Below are 17,881 nucleotides of genomic sequence, written 5' to 3' on the forward strand. Positions count from 1 at the left end.
AAATCTGGGGGTCAAAATGGGACCTATCATGGATTGGTTAAGCCAGGGATCCCCAACCTTTTTGGGCTGGTGAAATTTTGACTGTTGTGGGTGCTCTCACAAAATGGCCACCATGGGGGTCTTGTCCATTCACAAAATGGCTGCCATGGTGGGCGTGGCCAGCCACAAAATGCTTATTTCCTACAAAACAAACTGATGAGACTAAAAGGAAAGTAACTTGTCCAAGTTCCTAAGTACAAGGTAGAGGTTTTCAGGGTGGGTGGGGGGCAGGTCTGATCTCCAATTTTTTTATTATTATCATCATCATCATCTACATTTCTATACCACCCAATGGCCAAAGCTGTCTGGGAGGTTTACAAAGATTAAAAAAAAATTTAAAATATAGTATACAGAGATTAAAAGCCATTTACATTAAAATAAAACACACGAACAAGTAATATACACAAGAGAACATATATCTAAAACAACTTCAAACAAGCCATCTTAAGCAAACTTCCATAACCATAAGACAACCTAGGATCAATTAGAACGTATCCTGTAAGTTTTATATGATAAAACTCCAGAACACAAGTTCAGTCTTTGGAACCCAATTAAAGATAGTGCTGGAAGGTCGCCCTCCGCTTTGCAGCACGCCAGCCTCCTAGTTACTTTTTAAAATTAAAAAAATCCCTCAGTAAAATAAGTCGAGAGAGGTTGGTGGGCACTAAAAGTGGTGTTCAAAGGCACATTGGAAGCTGTGTGCTGCTGCCCCCCAAGACCCCATGTTAAACACGTGTTTTTTCCTTTCTTTTTTTCTTACTAGGTTGTATTTGCCACACCGGGGATGCTTCACGCGGGGCAGTCCCTCCAGATCTTCAAGAAATGGGCTGGCAACGAGAAGAACATGGTATGAAACATGGTGGCAGATAGACTGCTCCTCCTCTTGCATTGTCCGTGCTGAATCAGTGGGAACCTTCCCCCCGTCCTGAAATGGAAACCAAAGCAAATAACCTGCGTTTTACATGATCCCTTTAAAATAGTAGTAAAACAGTGTCTGAACTTCCAAGTACTTGGGATCCCTTAACATGTTACTCTTGGGTCTTAAAGTCATCAGTCCGAAGTCCATCTAGTCCAGCAGTGGTCAAGCTGATTTGTGGGGCAGGGGGAAGCACTCAAAACAGGCTCCTACAGAAATAGCCATCTCCTGTTAATTTCTTCCTTGACCCTGCTTCATGGTAGCAAAATCAGGAGAAGTGATGCAAAGTAGAGAAAGCGTGCTCGGTTTTTGTAATTTTGGGCACAATCCTGTGCATGCTTAGACAGAAAAAAAAGTCCTACAACTGCCAGCATTCCCCAGCCAGCATGGGAGTTGTAGGACTTTTTCCCATTTAAACACACATAAGATTGCTCCCTTAGTGGCTAATAGTTATTGAGAGCACATTCTTCTAGTCTTTTGTCTAATCCTGTTAATTAAAGCACCAACAGACCCATAGCAGCATTTTGTGGCCATGAATTTTGTGAACCTGATCATGGTGGTGTTCGCACCTCAAACCCGTTTTGGACCGTTTCTGTGCCCATGGGCACATATCTGCAAAGTGGAGAAACTGTCCTGGGCACCGCCACAAAATGGCTGCCATGGGAGGCATGGCAAAGGACACGGAACCTGCCCCAAAGACTGATTACATGGCAGAAGTGGGGTCTGAGCCCCAGTGCGCTAAACAACTCCTTTGAACCCACAGTTTTCAGTGCCAACAGAAAACTATTTCACAGAAGGCAAACTCTGCCTCTCTTTCCCCTGCCAATATCTCTTTTTCTCTCTGACCCTGGATCACCAGCCATACATACATACATTTTCTCTCTCTTTGAAAGCTTCCAGGGTTGTCCTTTCAGCTGCGCGGGACGAGGAGGGAAAGGGGAGGGGAAAACACACAAGCCTGAGGCTCACCTAGATTTGTTCTTGCTTGTGCAAATCACGCTAAACCATAGTTAAGTTTAACCATGTACGAGTGCTTCCCATGTCACCTCCGAATGGCCAAATCATGGTCAGTTGCCTAGGCATGCGAATATGTCTGCCGCATTCACACATTACATTTTTGAAGGGCAACCTTCATTAAGCATTTTAAGATGCGTGCCTATGAGTCTTTAGGTATGAGTGTTTGGGTACCCGATAAGTGTTCAGGAACCACTGAAGCTGGGTCTTTTATGCTTTTAGCAGAAGCATAAAAGACCCAGTGGTAGAAGTCACAGCTGGTAAGAGTGGACTGTGCCACATCAGCCTGCAGCTGGTAAGAGTGGACTGTACCATATCAGCCTTTTAATGCTCCTCCATCTTTGTTTTTAAAAACCAAACAGCCTTCCCTGCTTTTCATGGAATCAAAGCAGTAATTCTATTTTTAAAAGAACTGGGAGAAGTTTGTATCAGGTTTCCAAGACGGATCTTACAGATGGAGATTTTATCACATCTGTAAATTCACCAGATAAGTGTGCGTGCGTGTGTTTAATTATTTGTATTCATTTGTATTCTTTTTAGCTTAATAGTAGTCCCTTTCTTTGGTGTCCTTTTTTAAAAAAAACTCACCTTATTTCCTAAATACTATTGAAGCACTTTTTCTTTCTTCTTTAGTGTCTTAAGCTACGATCTTAAACACACATATTAGGGAGAAGGAAATGTTCATGTGTAACTTTTTTGTAGCTTTTCTTTTTTCATGGTTAAAAAAAGCCAAACAATCTTCCCTGCAGGTAAGAGTCTAGCACATCAAGGATAGAGGTTCTAGCTCACTCCTTGTGCTACCTTTTTTGTGCAGGGAGGTTTTCACATGGAGGAACATTAAAAAACGTGGTCCTCCCAACTGAAATTGGAATTGGAGAAGTCCATTCTTACCTCCTCAGGACACTTTTACCTCTTTCCTGCCTCATTTCTGCTGCATTTGTAGACCAGCCCTGAGGAAGAAACAAGTGGTGGAACCATTAGTTAGCTTTTCAGTATCCATGAGACATTCATAATATGAAAGGTTATGAAACTGGAGAATCTGCCCCTGAGATATTTTTGTGCTTAGGTGATTCGTTTTTATTTTTCTTGAAGCCACAGTGGCAAGTTTAATTTCCTTTTGGATTTTCTTCCCAGGTGATCATGCCAGGATACTGTGTGCAAGGCACCGTGGGCCATAAAATCTTGGGTGGGCAGCGGAAGCTGGAAATGGAAGGCAGACAAATTGTGAGTTGAAAGTTCCGAAGAGGGACCATCTCTGTGATTGCATTAATTGATCAGCTATTCACTTAACATAATAAATAAATTGGGGGGTGATGTACAATAACAACCCTTGTAGGTTGCAATCCTAAAGATATGTACTAGAGACAAAGCTTCACTGAAGATGGTGGGCCTTGTTGTTGTTCAGTCGTTCAGTCGTGTCGGACTCTTCGTGACCCCATGTACCATAGCACACCAGGCCTTCCTGTCCTGTGCTCTCTCCTGGAGCGTGCTCAAGTCCATATTCATTGCATCAGTGATGGTGGACCTTACTGTCTTGTAAAACAGCATAGTAAGGATACGTATACCAAATGGGGTTTGGGGAGATATAACGGTATACCAAATGGGGAGATACAACGGTAGCTGGCTTTCATGCTTTTTCCAGAGGCTAATTGGTGGATTCAGTTTGTGCTTTTTTTCCAGGTGGCTAGGAATTAAAACTGGGCAACTGTTAGGATGGCCCGACTGTCAAGTAGAGTGATTAACAGCTGGAAAGCTAATGATTGTCTACCATCTTCGGTTTAAGGGTCTGTAGTCACCTGTAGACTCACTGCAGAATTAGGAAACAAATGTAGCATACATTTTGAGCAAAAATAACTTAAGAGCAATGGTGCCAAGAGGCCAGGCTGACTGATGTTAATGGCAGAAAGCGAAGAGGATCTAAAGAGCCTCTTGTTGAGGGTGAAAGAGGAGAGTGCAAAAGCTGGTTTGAAACTCAACATTAAAAAAACGAAGATCATGGCATCTGGCCCCATCACTTCCTGGCATATAGAAGGGGAAGAAATGGAAGCAGTGACAGATTTTACTTTCTTGGGCTCCAAGATCACCGCAGACGGTGACTGTAGCCATGAAATTAAAAGACGCTTGCTCCTTGGGAGGAAAGCTATGGCCAACCTAGACAGCATAGTAAGAAGCAGAGACATCACCTTGCCGACAAAGGTCCGTCTAATCAAAGCTATGGTTTTCCCAGTAGTAATGTATGGCTGTGAGAGCTGGACTATAAGGAAGGCTGAGCGCCGAAGAATTGATGCTTTCGAACTGTGGTGCTGGAGAAGACTCTTACGAGTCCCCTGGACTGCAAGGAGGTCAAATCAGTCAATCCTAAAGGAAATCAACCCTGAATGCTCATTGGAAGGACAGATAATGAAGCTGAAGCTCCAATATTTTGGCCACCTAATGCGAAGAGAAAACTCTCTGGAAAAGACCCTGATGCTGGGAAAGACTGAAGGCAAAAGGAGAAGGGGACGGCAGAGGATGAGATGGCTAGATAGCATCACGGATGCAATGAATATGAACTTGAGCACGCTCCGGGAGAGAGCGCAGGACAGGAAGGCCTGGCGTGCTATGGTCCATGGGGTCACGAAGAGTCGGACACGACTGAACAACAACATGGATAGTGTCATCATGTAGTCTAGTCACTAGGTGGCATTATACTTGGCTGCATCTGGGTGGAATCAGGAATTTCCTGTGTCTGTAATGCTCCTGTTAGAGAGGGACCATATATGGTGCGATAAGAGACCACAGCAGTGCACAGTTTTTCTTAGGCTTCATATTCTGACAAGACGCTCTCCCTCCCTAGACTCTAAGGCTGAGAGACTAAACCTAATTATTTGTTTAAACTTAATTACACAGTGCAGTTTTGCCAGCCAACTCAAGGGTCACCACACGGTTTTCCTGGAGCACCGGTTTTGAGCATGGTCTGTCTTTCCCCCTTGCTCCTCTTAGCTAGAAGTAAAGATGCAAGTGGAATATATGTCCTTCAGCGCCCACGCCGATGCCAAAGGGATCATGCAGCTCATCCGCCAGGCTGAGCCACGCAATGTCCTCCTGGTCCACGGCGAGGCCAAGAAGATGGAGTTCCTCAAGCAAAAGATTGAGCAGGAATTCCGTATGTAGCCCCTCCTCTGCATGCATGTTTGCATGGCGCTTCCCAGGGAGAACAGGAGGGTTTTTCAGCGGCATGTTTTTCACACCCACCCCGGGATTCTGTATTTCGCTGAATGGCTCTTCAGTTAACTTTTTAAGGAGGGCTTAACCTAGGCAGCTCAGCTGTCAAAAGGGAGAGGGCCTTCTCGGTGGTTGGCTCCCCAGTTGTGGAATGATCTCCCTGACGAGGCCTGCCTGGCGCCAGCACTGTTATCTTTTCAGCGCCAGCTTAAGACCTTCCTCTTCACTCAGGCATTTGGCAGCATATGATGAGTTTTAACCAGGGCCTGGATTTCTCTTACGGTCAATTGTTTAGAATTGTTTTTAGATAGATGTTGTTTCTGTGTGCGCAGTCTGTTTATGTGTTTTTATGTAGATAGTTTTGCACTTTGTACAGTGTATTTGTAATGGCTTTTAATCTTCTGTACAGAAATGTAAATAACAACAACAACAACAATAATAGGAGGTCTTTAAGCAGAACAAGGATGCTCCACTTCTAGATTTTCTATACAGAGTGGATGGAGTGTGTGTGTTGGACTTAGATGGCATCTGACGCCCCTTCCAGCTCTTGCGATTCTCTGAATTGCTACAGCTGCCCCTTCCTCTGCTTGCACGTGGGAATAAAGATGCTGAGATACCCAACTTGACTTGAACTTCTGGGGCTGTTCACACTGGAAGGGCAAGGAGCCGGGTCTCAGTGTAGGAGAAGACAGCCGCATTGCCTATTAAGGGGGATCTTTGTCGGACTGGGACTCGGGAGATCTGGGTTCAAGTCCCCACTCGGCCATGAAGCTCTCTGGGTGACTGCGGGCCAGTCACTGGCTCTCAGCCTAACCGCCTTGTGGGGTTGTTGTGAGGGTAAAATGGAAATGGACGGGAAGCTTTTGGGGAGCCAGATTGATCCCCCTCCCTGGGCCAGGGATGTCGAGCCTCTTTCAGCCCAAAGGCCAAATTCATTTTCATAGAAGCTCTTGGGGGGCGCATTCCACTTCTTTGGGTGCGGCCACAGGGGTGTATAAAGCAATCCCACCTGTGGAGTCCCAATCTGTTTTGGATTTTCATAGGAGGATGGATGCTCTCCATGGCTCATGGTCCTGATGACAGGATGAAGCCTCTACGTTCAGGGGCAGTCTGTCTGTGAATACCGGTCGCTAGAGAGCAACGGTGGGAGAGGGCTATTGCCGTCACACCCTGCTTGCGGCCTGCTTCTCATGTTCTCGTGCAATTCTCTTCTCTTAGACGTCAGCTGCCACATGCCTGCCAATGGAGAAACAGTGACCGTTTTCACCAGCCCCAACATCCCTGTGGACGTTTCGCTTGGGCTGCTGAAGAGAGAGCTTGCTGCCGGTAATGCGCCAGGGGGCCAAGCGGCCATTCCTGGGTTGTACGTATGAACCAGTGATGCTTGTCTATGGCATTCTCGGGGCACGTTTATGCAACTGATCTCAGGGGAATCGCACCCCCCTTTTTTGGTGTTGCTTGCGAGTCTCCAAATCCTTTCAGTAGCCAGCCAGTCTTCACCTTTTGACGCTCATCTCTATAACCCTTGAGGACTAGGAGCAAGGCAGACGAGCAGGCAAAGGAAACTTCAGGGCCTGCTCCAGTTGGACTGTCCCTCCCACAGGAGGCGAGGAGAGGAAGACAGGTCTTTCCACCAGGCCTGCTGACAGTCTACTTAACTTTTTCCTCTTCCCTCCCCATCTAGTTTTCCTTGCGTGTCATGCCTTTTTAGATTGCAGTCCTGCAGGCAGGGGCTATTTTTTTTGCTGATTGCTTGTAAGCCGTTCCAGGAGCCTTTTTTGCTTGAGGAGCGGGATAAAAACACTTTCAACAAATAAATATTAGCTTGTTTTTAAATTATGCAAAATAGCTGGAATTTTAACAGAAGCGGCTTTGGATGTCGGGCATAGTTAGGGAGCAAGCTCTCAGCTCTCCTTGGAAATGGAGGTGTTCCGAAACCATGCTACAGTTGTTGGTTATGGCTGCAAATCAAATGAGCATCTCCGGTTGATCTCTGGGGTATAAATAATGCCCTGCGCAAGCCCCCTAACGATAGAATCCTAGAGGGAGGATGGAAAACGTGATGCCAAGAAAAGGGTGGGTGGGGGTTGTGGGTGATGCTGTAATACACTTGCATCTCTGAATAACATGCACGGAGAGGCCTTTACCGGGGTGTGATTGTTGAGTCTGCGGTGTCTCAAGCAGTGGTTGTTTCCTGTTTGTGGAGGGAGGCGGTGGTTCCCCAACCGCCCTGCCCCAAAGGGGTGAGGGAAATGACTGTACAGTCTGGTGACATCTATGGCGAGATACCTTTTTTCGCTGGTGGAAAGTGAGGGGAGGATGGTTGATTTGACTGTTTTGCCCTTTTCTCCCCATGGCCCGATGACTCCAGGTCCCTTGCCAGACTCGAAGAAGCCAAAACTCATGCACGGAACCCTGATCATCAAGGATAATGTAAGCGAAAGGGGGTTGCCAGCGTGGTGTAGTGGTGAGAGTGTTGGACTGGGATGCGGGAGATCTGGTTCTAGGCCCCACTCAGCCAGGAAGCTGACTGGGTGACTTCGGGCCAGTCACTGACTCTCAGTCTCACCTGCCTCACAGGGTTGTTGTGAAGGTAAAATGGAGAGGAGGACCACGTAAGCCACTTTAGGCTCCTCGCAAGAGGGGAAAAAGGCAGGATATAAATGTAACAAATACAGTAACTAGCTAAGTAACTAACAGCCTAATCGTTATATGTTTTGTGGCTTTTTGGCCTGGAGTGGGTTAGGACAACCACGTTTGACCAGTTGATGAGTAGCCAGTGGACCTCGGCTGTTTGAAGGGGCTCCCGCGTGGCGATGAGCAGCAGTGTGTTTTTTTTGCAAGCTGGATCAGCCTTGTACACAAGCCCACAGACATAACCGCCCTGCATAATTATTTACTAGCCTGCTAAGAGGCTGGTAGCATGGAAACACAGGCTCCTAGCAGTCTGTAAAATAAAATGAGGCTCACCTTCTACTAAGCAGATGTGGGATGGAACGAGCTGTCCCTGCTTGGCCAGCCCACTCAGTTTCTGTGCTACCTGTGGAGAAAACCAGCCTGCTTACTCGCCTGCACAGAATTCCTGGCCGCCTATGGCGATTAGGCAGGTTGTTAAATACAAAGCTGAGTCAGATAGGTATTTTTTTCTGGAACAGGCCATGCACAGGCAGCATCAGAGTCAGGGATGGCAGCATGCGCCCCTTAAGTCAAATAGCTCCCCCCAGTTGCTGGTCAGCTGTTGTCACTTGAAGGAAAGGCACTTTTCACATACGCCTGCTAACAAAACCATACACTGGAAATTAAAATGAACCTACAGTCCCAAGCATGCATGCTTGAAAGTGTAACTCCATCCAAACCAATAAGACTTCAATGATACTGGAGTCTTAATGCGAAATATACTGCTCTTTCTCCCTGCAAACACACACGGTGGGACAAAGCCCTGCCTGCCTGCCTGCCCCTCTTCCAATGCACTCGACTCCTGTGCCTGCCCCCAGTATACACATTGGGATCATGAGGTCTCCCGTTGCAGTGTTCTTCAAGCCCGCAGTGCCGCAGTGTGCACACCGTGATGTTTGATGCAGACCTGCTCTCTCTCTCTCTGGGCAGAGCTTCCGCCTGGTCTCGCCTGAACAAGCGCTCAAAGAACTGGGGTTGGGGGAGCACCAGCTGAGGTTCACCTGCCGTATCCACTTCCAAGACCCCCGCAAAGAGCACGAGACGGGCCTCCGCGTTTGCAACCATCTCAAGAGGCAGGTGCTCAGACCGGGGGGGGGGGGAGGTATAAAAGGGGATGTGTATTTGGGAGTGGCGGGAGGGATGCCTTGGCTACTTCAGATTCTTGAAACCTTTATTGGAGGGAGGGAGGGAGGGAGGGAGGGAGGGAGGGAGGGAGGGAGGGAGGGCGAGTCCTGGTTAGCTAGTAAGCAAGGAAGAACCAGACTCTGGACTGTATACTCCGTGATAAAAGGATATTGTACAGTTGGGAAAAGGGCAACTCAAAACGATCCAGGCGTTGGAGCAGCTCCCCGACGAGGAAAGGTTACAACACTGAGATTGTTTAGCTTGGGGAAAAGGCGAGTAAGGGGAGGCATGACAGACATGTACAAAATGATGCCTGGTGTGGAGAAAGTGGAGAGGGGGACTATTTGCCCCCTCTCTCATAATACTAGAGCACAGAGTCATCGCATGAAGCGGACTGGTGGGAGATTCAGGATGGCTCTATGCTACCTCCAGTACCAGAGGCAGTGAGCCTGTGTACACCAGTTGCTGGGGAACATGGGTGGGAGGGTGCTGTTGCACTCACGTCCTGCTTGTGCGTTTCCCACAGGCGGCTGGTTGGGCACTGTCTGAACCGAATGCTGGACTAGATGGACCCTTGGTCTGGTCCAGCAGAGCTCTTATAGAATCATAGAATAGTAGGGTTGGAAGGGGCCTACAAGGCCATCGAGTCCAACCCCCTGCTCAGTGCAGGAATCCAAGTCAGAGCATCCCCGACAGATGGCTGTCCAGCCTCGTCTTGACTGCCTCCAGTGTGGGAGAGCCCACCACCTCCCTAGGTAAAGAACATCTTCTGATGTTCTTCTGTTGTAAATTATAAATAGGTGCCCATGCAATCCTGATTCTGCACCTAGAAGAGCTGTGGTTCCTGTTACCTGTAGAAATTATGTAAGCTGAAGACATTTTGCATAAAATGTTTTCGTCTCACTAGTTAAGGGGAAGATCACATTTGGGGGAAGGAAAATTAATGCTGTTGGTACTATACTCAGTGTGGCAGGATACCACGCTTCAGGAATGCTGCTTCAATTTGGTGTTATGCTTTAAAAAACATGCATATAACTAGTTTACCTTGACTGATAATTTTTAATGAAAAGTGTCTAGCCCTCATTGTGTAGAGAGCAGCTTACTGAATTCTAGGCTACTTGTGAAATGTATCGAAGCGGAATAAAGAGTTTTGCAAAATTGGTAGACTGAGCACAAATCCAAGAGCGTTTGGATAGGTTTTTCTAGCTACAGAATGTCTTAATAAGGGCTTACGATCTCTTGAGAATTTATAATATGCTGTTTATCCCCCCCCCCCCCCCCGCCGCCAGCGTCCTGAAGGATTATTCTGTTCAGCACCTCTCTGACTCCTCTATAATGGTAGAATCCATCCTGATCCAGGTTACAGTACAGTCAGAAGATCCTGCCACCAAACTTCTGCTTGTGTCTTGGACGTACCAGGTGAGGTTTAAATGTGGTTATTTGAGCAGCTGCATCTCTATACCCAGACTTACGCATACTTCTCTCTCTGTGTGCGTGTTTATATGTACGTGACTATATTTGTGCATTTATTGTGGGAATATTGGGAAGCAGTTTGATAAGTTTGCAGACAGCAGTTACAATGAACAGTCTGTTAAGACTTATAGTCAAGGTGAAAAAGAAGGATAGAAAACTTTATTCAAGGTAAAAAAAGGAACATACATTAGTCTTCTCAGCCACCGGAAAATAAAACGGCACCTCATTGCAGACGAAGGACAAAAAAAGGGGGCGAGATGAGAAGGGAAGTGGTCAAGATATTGGTGGTGAAGATATAAGTGGTTAAGAGCCAGCGTGGTGCGGTGGCTAGAGTGTTGGACTGGGAGTCAGGAGATCTGGGTTCTAGTCCCCACTCAGCCATGGAAGCTCATTGGGTGACTTTGGGATAGTCGCAGACTCTCAGCCCAACCTACCTCACAGGGTTGTTGTGAGGATAAAATGGAGGGGGGGAGGATTATGTACACTGCTTTGGGTTCCTTAAGGAGGAAAAAAGGTGGGATATAAATGTAATTAATTAATAGGAGCAGACAAGAAGGGAAGTGGTCAAGATATAGGAGTGGAGAAAGGGCAATTAAAGACAGGTTAAGCAAGTTAACCCCTTATTTACCAGAGAGAAGATTAGTCAGCAAGGACAGAAAGATTATCACAACTATCACTTCCCACTGGGCCAAACAATTAACAAGGGTTGTTGCCCATTTCTAACATATATATATGTGTGTGTGTGTGTCTGTCTGTCTGTGTGTGTCTGTCTACAAAATATAAATATCTATATGTGTAAAAAAAGTAAATAAAATCCTCTGCAACCCAGCAAGGAAGGCTCATACGCCACCAAATAAGTATTTGGGAGACTGGGAGGAAGGCAATCTGCCTAGAGACAGGATTGCTGAGTGGAGGTCTGTGGAGGTCAAGTCCCTTCCCTGTCGTCGAACAGTCGTGATCCAGATTCCTGCTTCCCTGCTGCTGTTGGCTGTTAATAGGCCAGGGAGCGGTCAGTAGGGCTCCCTGGGTTTCCCATCTCTTCTGTAGGCTCTCTGAGTCACTGTGGAATGTGTGAACTGACTCCCCTGAGAAGCACGTAGCTCTGCTGAAGTTTTGCCTGTGATTACCGGTCTGTGATGACCTCAGTCACACATGTCCACCTGTCCACAAGTGTGGAATATATAGCAGTGACAAAGTCCTCAAGAAGTCCTCAAGAATGCAGAGGGTGGGGGAAATTTGGCCGCACACTTGAAACAATGAAACCCAATAAAAAGCAGCCATGCTGTGTTGGGAGCGGGGGCGGAAATCTACTTTCCCCCAGTGGTCAACTGAATGGCTCTAGGAAGCCCATACAAACTTAACTTAAATGGGTTTTCACCGCATCTTGCGGGAGTCGTGAATGTCGCAAGTTAATTCTTTACATTTATTTACTTCTTTAAAAGACGGTTACACTGCCTTTTAGGGCAAAGCCCTCTCACAGCAGCTTATATAAAAAGGATAAAGCATAATTTCCAGAAGACAGAATCAAAGTTAAAACAGGACTTGAAACATTTCAAAAGCCACCCTGACACTCATATAACATTAAACAGTTAACAAGAGCACATTTTAAAACCTGTGGTTTAAGATGTTGCAAAGTTCAGCATCTCAATTAAAAGCCGCTTGGTATAAGATGGGGTTTCTGAGGCCTGTTTAAAAGTCGGCAGTGAAGGGACCAAGTGTATGTCCCTTGGAAAGGGAGTTTCACAGAGATGGCTCCAGCATGGAAAATTATGTGGTATCTCTAGCTTTAGAGAGCAATCCAGTGGCCCTTAGACAGCATTGGGAGGGTGGGGGGTGGCACAGAACAGTTTGGATTCCTGGATCCAAGGTTGTAGGCTGCGCTCCAACCTCAGACCAAGGAGTCCAAGCTCCCCTCCCCGCCAGTGCAGAGAGAACCATGCCGGTTGCCTCTCCAAGGTTGCAAAACTGACCTCGGAGGGAAGGTAAAGGGGGTGTTCCCATGGGCAGGGAGGGGACTGGGGGTGCTGCCATACAAGGAATCCTCCAGCTTCCTCCCTGACACTTCAGCTAGATGGGCAAAAATGTCACTGCTCGTCTCGCTCTGTATTGGATGGCCATAAGCCTCCAAGCTCAGAGGCTTACGGCCATCCCCATAGCCTTGCGCCCTTAATTTTTATTTATTTATTTTTTTAAAGGCAGGAGCCACTATTAACATTTTTTTTTAAAAAAATCTGGATTTTGTGTACAGGATGAAGAAATGGGTAGCTACGTGACCTCCTTGTTGAAGAAAGCACTTCCCCAAATCACAGCATAAGCCCTGCCCATCTTTGGAGGCCTCCAGCATTTACAAACCCCAGAAAGCCTAAAGAACTATGTAAATATTTCAGCTGGGGAGAGTGGTTAGTGTGTGTGTGCGCACGTGCGTTTAAATAAAAGAATTTTAGTTTCAGTAGTAGAGGTCTTTGTCATGGATAGCATATACCATCTTTCACCAACCTGGCCAAACCGTTTCTACAAACAGAACCATTTCCAGAAGAGTAACCATATTAATCTCTTGCAGCAAAGACAGACAGAGCATCCTGTGGGACCCTAACAGCCTAACACATTTATTAGGATATAGTGTTAGCCTTCTGTTTACAAATTCAAGGGTTGAGTGTCGCACGAATCTGAACTGTTTTAGTTGTTCAGGTAGTTTAGTAAATTAGCATGAGCTTTTGTGGGTTACAAACCCACTTCGTCAGATGCTGTAAGTGGAACTGGAGGCTTTCAGGCTGAAAAGACAGGTTTACGAGCACAATCCTATGCATGTTTAGACAGAAAAAGTCCTACAACTCCCAGCATTCCCCAGCCAGTATGACTGGCTGGGGCATACTGGGAGTTGTAGGACTTTTCCTGTGTAAACATGCATAGGATTGCGCTCTTAAACAGGTAGATCCGCAGCAACCATTCCATTCTCTTAAAGCAACAGTTACAAACCACAAGGTGCACTAAGCGTCTTTGTCATCTGCATAGAAAGCATCATCCCTATTGAGTCCCTGATTAACACAATCAAATTTCATCATTGCTTTTTCTGCAATCTCACGTTCCAAGCGAGCCCCTGATTTCAGTTTATTATGGTGTAACCTTTTGTGGACTACAGTCCACTGTCCTCAGGTGACCATTCCATCGCTCCATCTGTTGAAGCGAACTGCAGTCCGTGAGAGCTTGTGCTGTAATAAGCGCATTCGTCATCACGGTGCCCCAAGACCAGTTGTTGTTTCTGCTACAAATAGAACACAGCCGACAAGCTGATGACAGTCTCTCGCCAGTCCGTCCGCCCCGACACACACGTTTTGAAAATAAACTGCATTCCATTGATAATTATCCCAGTGATTAACCAAGGTAGTCAACTCCATGTCCTCAATCTGTTGTGCTTCTAGTAGGCGTCTGTAAGTTCCTTTTGGAAGGGGGCAAGGAGAGAACCGGGAGCATGCTTTGCATGCAGGGAGAGGCCATGCGTTCAACGCCAAGCATTGCAAATGCGAATCCTTAGGTAAGCAAGCAAAGGGAAGGGTCCTATAGCTGTTGCACTCATGCCCTGCTTGTGCGTTCCCAGTCAACAGCTGGTTGGTCACTGCATGAACAGAACGCTGGACCCTGGGTCTGATCCAGCAGGGCTCTTCTGATGTTCTTATGATCCCAAAGAGCTGTGGGTAACGCTGCATTCTCCCAGGTTAGACTACGTCGCTGCTGTGTCCAGCATTCGCCTTGCCGCAGTCAAAATTGTTGGTGTAGGTCAGCTTTGCCTAACCTGGTACCTTCCAGATGTGTTGGCTTGCGAGACCCATCTTTCCAAGCTGGCATGCAGTTTGACACATCTGGAGGGCTTCATGTGGAAGAAGGCTGCTCTGTATGAATACAGGTGTGTGTGTGCGTGCTCCCGGGCCTGGAAACAAGAAACACAAAACACTTGATGCTGTGCCCAGGTCATCTAAAGTCTGCACGGAAAACGAGTGGGACGTTGTTTTGCCTAGTCATGGGAAAAAGCAAAATTCTGTTGAAGAAGCTTATTTGAACACCCAGCTTCTCAGGTTTTAATAGCTACTTCTAAGCGTAGCTTTGCAGCCAAAGGGGCTAGAAACATGCTTTGAAAGGAAGTCAACACGGAAGTTGTGTTCTGTGTTCCTGCGGTATTACCTACTGCACCTCCACCTGATCATCTTTCCCGCTCTCAAAAAAAGCGTAGGCTGCTTAACGATGCAGAAAATGAAAGAGCCTCCATCACGCACCTCGACAATTTCAATTGGCAGTCAAAGTCCGAAAGCCAACTGTGGGGGGTCTCGCCAGTGTCACCCCATCCTCTTCCCCCAGCGCAGCTCGGGCACGCTTTCCTTAGCGGCTGGGCGCTTGCCATCTTGGACACCACAGATCGTGTAGACCTTTGTGGCCCTCGTCCTGAGACGAACCTGCCAATGCCACCGTTTGCTGGCCACGGTGAAGTAGTACAAAATGGGGTTCAGGCAGCAGTTGACGCTGATCAGCGCTAAGGTGACCCGGCGCATCCGGTAAATGAAAGCGGCAAAGCGGCAGTCTTGGATGAGCCTGGCACGCATCAGGAAGTGCAGCAGGTGAGTGAGGTGGTACGGAAGGAAGCAGGTCACGCAGATGAAGAGGATGAGGTAGATGGTGCCCAGCGCCTTCTTCTTGCGGGCGCTGTGCGGGATGCGGGAGACACGCCGGGCGATCAAAGGGTAGCTGATCAAGATGACCGCGAAGGGGAGCACAAAACCGAAGACCAGTGCGGAGACATTGTAGGGCACCATGCGCCCAGTCCAACTGGCTGCATCGAAATTCTCAAAACACACGGTGGCGTTGCTCACTTTGGAATCGAGGGGTCCCCCGAGGATCAGCGGACCAGCGATGGCCAGTGCAGTCGCCCAGAGGACCATGGCCACCATCCCGTAGTGGACGCTCTTGATCCTGATGTACGCGAAAGGGTGCAGGACCGCCACGTACCGGTCGATGCAGACGCAGGTGAAGAAGGCAATGCTGAGATAGATGTTGAGGAAATACATGCTCCCCGTGATCCTGCAGACTACGTCGCCAAAGATCCAGTCGTTGCGGTTGAGGTGGTAATGGATCTTGAAAGGCAAGACGCAAGCGAACATGGTGTCCACCACGGCTAAGTTGACCAGGTAGATGTAGGACCGAGGCGTGTTTACGACTCTGCAGGTCAGGAGGTACAGGACCGCCCCATTTTCAAGCAGGCCCAGAACAAAGACGGCACTATAGACGATCGTGAAGAGGGAATACTGGAAATCTGCTTGAAGGACGCACTCCAAACTGGTGTTGGTGGTGGTCGCGTTAGACCACGTGATAGCAAGAGTCATGTTATCCATTTTTTCGCTGGAGAACCTTTGCCTTGGTTCCCCCCCTCCCCTTCTCCAGGCGATCTGAAGTGCCTTCGCAGATTACTTTGTGCAAGGTGAAGGCGAATCGAGTTCAAAGTTGAAGCCTCGTCGGCATCCACAGGAGTTGTGCTTAGTTTGGTCTTGGCTGGCAGAGACGTACCACTTTCATGCGCAAAGCAAAATGGACCCGGTGGAGAACAGAACTGTTAAGTACAGACAGAGGAATAGTAAAATGGGATAAAAATAAGCGGGCAACACTAGACACGTCGGATCTATGTCCTGGCTTGGTCTAACACCGGGGTCTGGAACATCAGGTCTGGGGGTCAAATCCCAGATGGTCACGCCCCCTTGCCCTGGCTCTGCCCCCTTTCCCCAACCACCAATTGTTTAGTGGTTTCCCAGCTCCAGAATTGAATTCAGCCCCTCAGCCTGAAACAGGTTCAACGGGCCTGGCCTATTGGACTGATACATTTGGAAGGGGTCTAGGAGGTCATCTAGTCCACCCTTCCCCAACCTAGTGCCTTCCAGATGTTTCTGAGTGCAATTCCCTCACCCCTGACCCATTGGCCATGCTGGCTGGGGGTGTCAGGAATTGGCAGTCCAAAACCTGGAGGGCGCTGGCTTGGGCAAGGCAGACCAACTCCACCCCCACCCCCACCCCCGGCTGCTCTGTGCAGGATCTGGAACGCAGTGGTCTTCTCATGTTGCCAGAACTCCAGTTGATGCCATGAAGCTGATCATCAGCAAATGGAGGTCCAATAACAACACACCGTTAAGTCCCACTAGCTTACATGGCTTACAGAATCAACACACCAGACTAATTCATGGAGGAGCACAGGTCTTATCAACGGCTATTGGTTTTGGTAGCTTGATGTTCAGAGGCAGCCCAGCTGCGGGGACGCTGTGCTGGCAACAAACAAGAGGAGGGCACTGCTGTCCTCTGTTGGACAGAGGATACTGGGTGAGACAGGCCTGACGCAGCAGGGCTGTTGCTATGCTCTTCAGGGTTTAGATAAATTTATCGCGGACGGGGTCTACCACTATTAACCACGATAGCTGAGAAAGGGAAGCCCGTGTTCAGAGGTAGTTTACTTCTGAATATCAGAATCTACAGACCCCAAAAATGGGGATGGGTATTTCTTGAGTGCTCTGCTTGTGAGATTCCTGTCTGGCTGCTGTTGAAAAACAAGACTGGACTAGGTAGACATTTCAGTTTGATCCAACAGGGCAGCGCTCACTGTCCTGTCTGTCCCCGGTGTCCACGCTGTGAGAGTCGTTGCTTACATAGCCAAAACTGCACCACCCCCTGCACAAGAGGGAGCTTATAAGCAGGTGGGTTCTTTTGGGGAGGGGGGGAGCCCAGGTTTGCAGAGGTACAAAAAATATTCACGGAACAAAACATCCTAAATATGGGCACAGGGTGGGGACAGCCCAATGAGGTGCTCTGTGGCCATGACAGAAAAGGAGGGGGTAGGGGGGGAAGGAGTGGTTGGAATCCTGAACGGGAAATGCTCTGCGCTGCAACAATTTGTTGCAGGTCCCACTCGTGTTCTACTGGAAAGCCGTTGCTACTAGTCCACTGTATACACACCCGAAACATCCCACAGAAGACGTTAATGCTGGAGGTTTTGTCTGCCCTGTTTTCTTTTTAGGTTGCGTTGTTCTCCAATGTTGTGCTGTGCCGATTTTCTGTAAACCGCCCAGCAGGCTTTTGTATGGGGGCAAGGAAGCAATCGATCAATCACAGCAATCATAACAATTAAAGACAACTTACCAGTCCCTGCTCTTCCGGCCAGGCGCCAGCGTTCAGGTGCTGATGCCGGTTTCCTCCTCGAAGGTGTCTGCAGCTTGGTGCGGCCTCCAGAGCTTTCTGGCGCTCGGAGGAGCACAGCATATTTTTTTCTTTGCAAACGAAAGGGGCCTCCTACGTTGGTTTCATGTTGAGGAGCCACAGGAAGCGAGAGCAGAGCCGGGCGAGCTGAGGTTTGCAGAGCGGGCTCTGTGCAGATCTGTGTTAGCACACGGCACCCTCTGACCCCGTGGC

General features: G+C 48.0%; 2 protein-coding genes across 3 annotated transcripts in view; one reads left to right on the forward strand and one right to left on the reverse strand.

The window, feature by feature from the left end:
• INTS11 (integrator complex subunit 11) overlaps positions 1-12,896 on the forward strand; it is a 27,945-nt gene extending 15,049 nt beyond the window's left edge. For both annotated transcript variants that reach the window (XM_084821572.1, XM_084821571.1), the window contains exons 11-18: positions 803-886; positions 3,104-3,193; positions 4,952-5,114; positions 6,392-6,499; positions 7,545-7,606; positions 8,780-8,922; positions 10,264-10,393; positions 12,696-12,896. In XM_084821572.1, the coding sequence (XP_084677698.1) occupies positions 803-886; positions 3,104-3,193; positions 4,952-5,114; positions 6,392-6,499; positions 7,545-7,606; positions 8,780-8,922; positions 10,264-10,393; positions 12,696-12,761 (846 nt within the window). In that variant the 3' untranslated portion in view covers positions 12,762-12,896. The remainder of the gene's footprint in view (positions 1-802; positions 887-3,103; positions 3,194-4,951; positions 5,115-6,391; positions 6,500-7,544; positions 7,607-8,779; positions 8,923-10,263; positions 10,394-12,695) is intronic.
• On the reverse strand, positions 12,649-17,869 carry LOC146335217 (lysophosphatidic acid receptor 6-like). The gene is made up of 2 exons (XM_084821577.1): positions 17,612-17,869; positions 12,649-16,040 (listed from the first exon to the last, which is right to left on the reverse strand). The coding sequence occupies exon 2, from the start codon at positions 15,823-15,825 to the stop codon at positions 14,776-14,778; it is 1,050 nt and encodes a 349-aa protein (XP_084677703.1). The 5' UTR covers positions 15,826-16,040; positions 17,612-17,869; the 3' UTR covers positions 12,649-14,775.
• Positions 17,870-17,881: the final 12 nt, after the last annotated feature.

The sequence above is a fragment of the Heloderma suspectum genome, chromosome 15 (genome assembly GCF_057233095.1).
Source record: "Heloderma suspectum isolate Gila_16-S chromosome 15, 16-S_ref, whole genome shotgun sequence".
Lineage (NCBI taxonomy): Eukaryota > Metazoa > Chordata > Lepidosauria > Squamata > Helodermatidae > Heloderma > Heloderma suspectum.

What these genes read in the sequence shown, in the direction of transcription:
- LOC146335217 (XM_084821577.1), bottom strand. Translation starts at nt 15,825, where the DNA reads ATGGATAACATGACTCTTGCTATCACGTGGTCTAACGCGACCACCACC.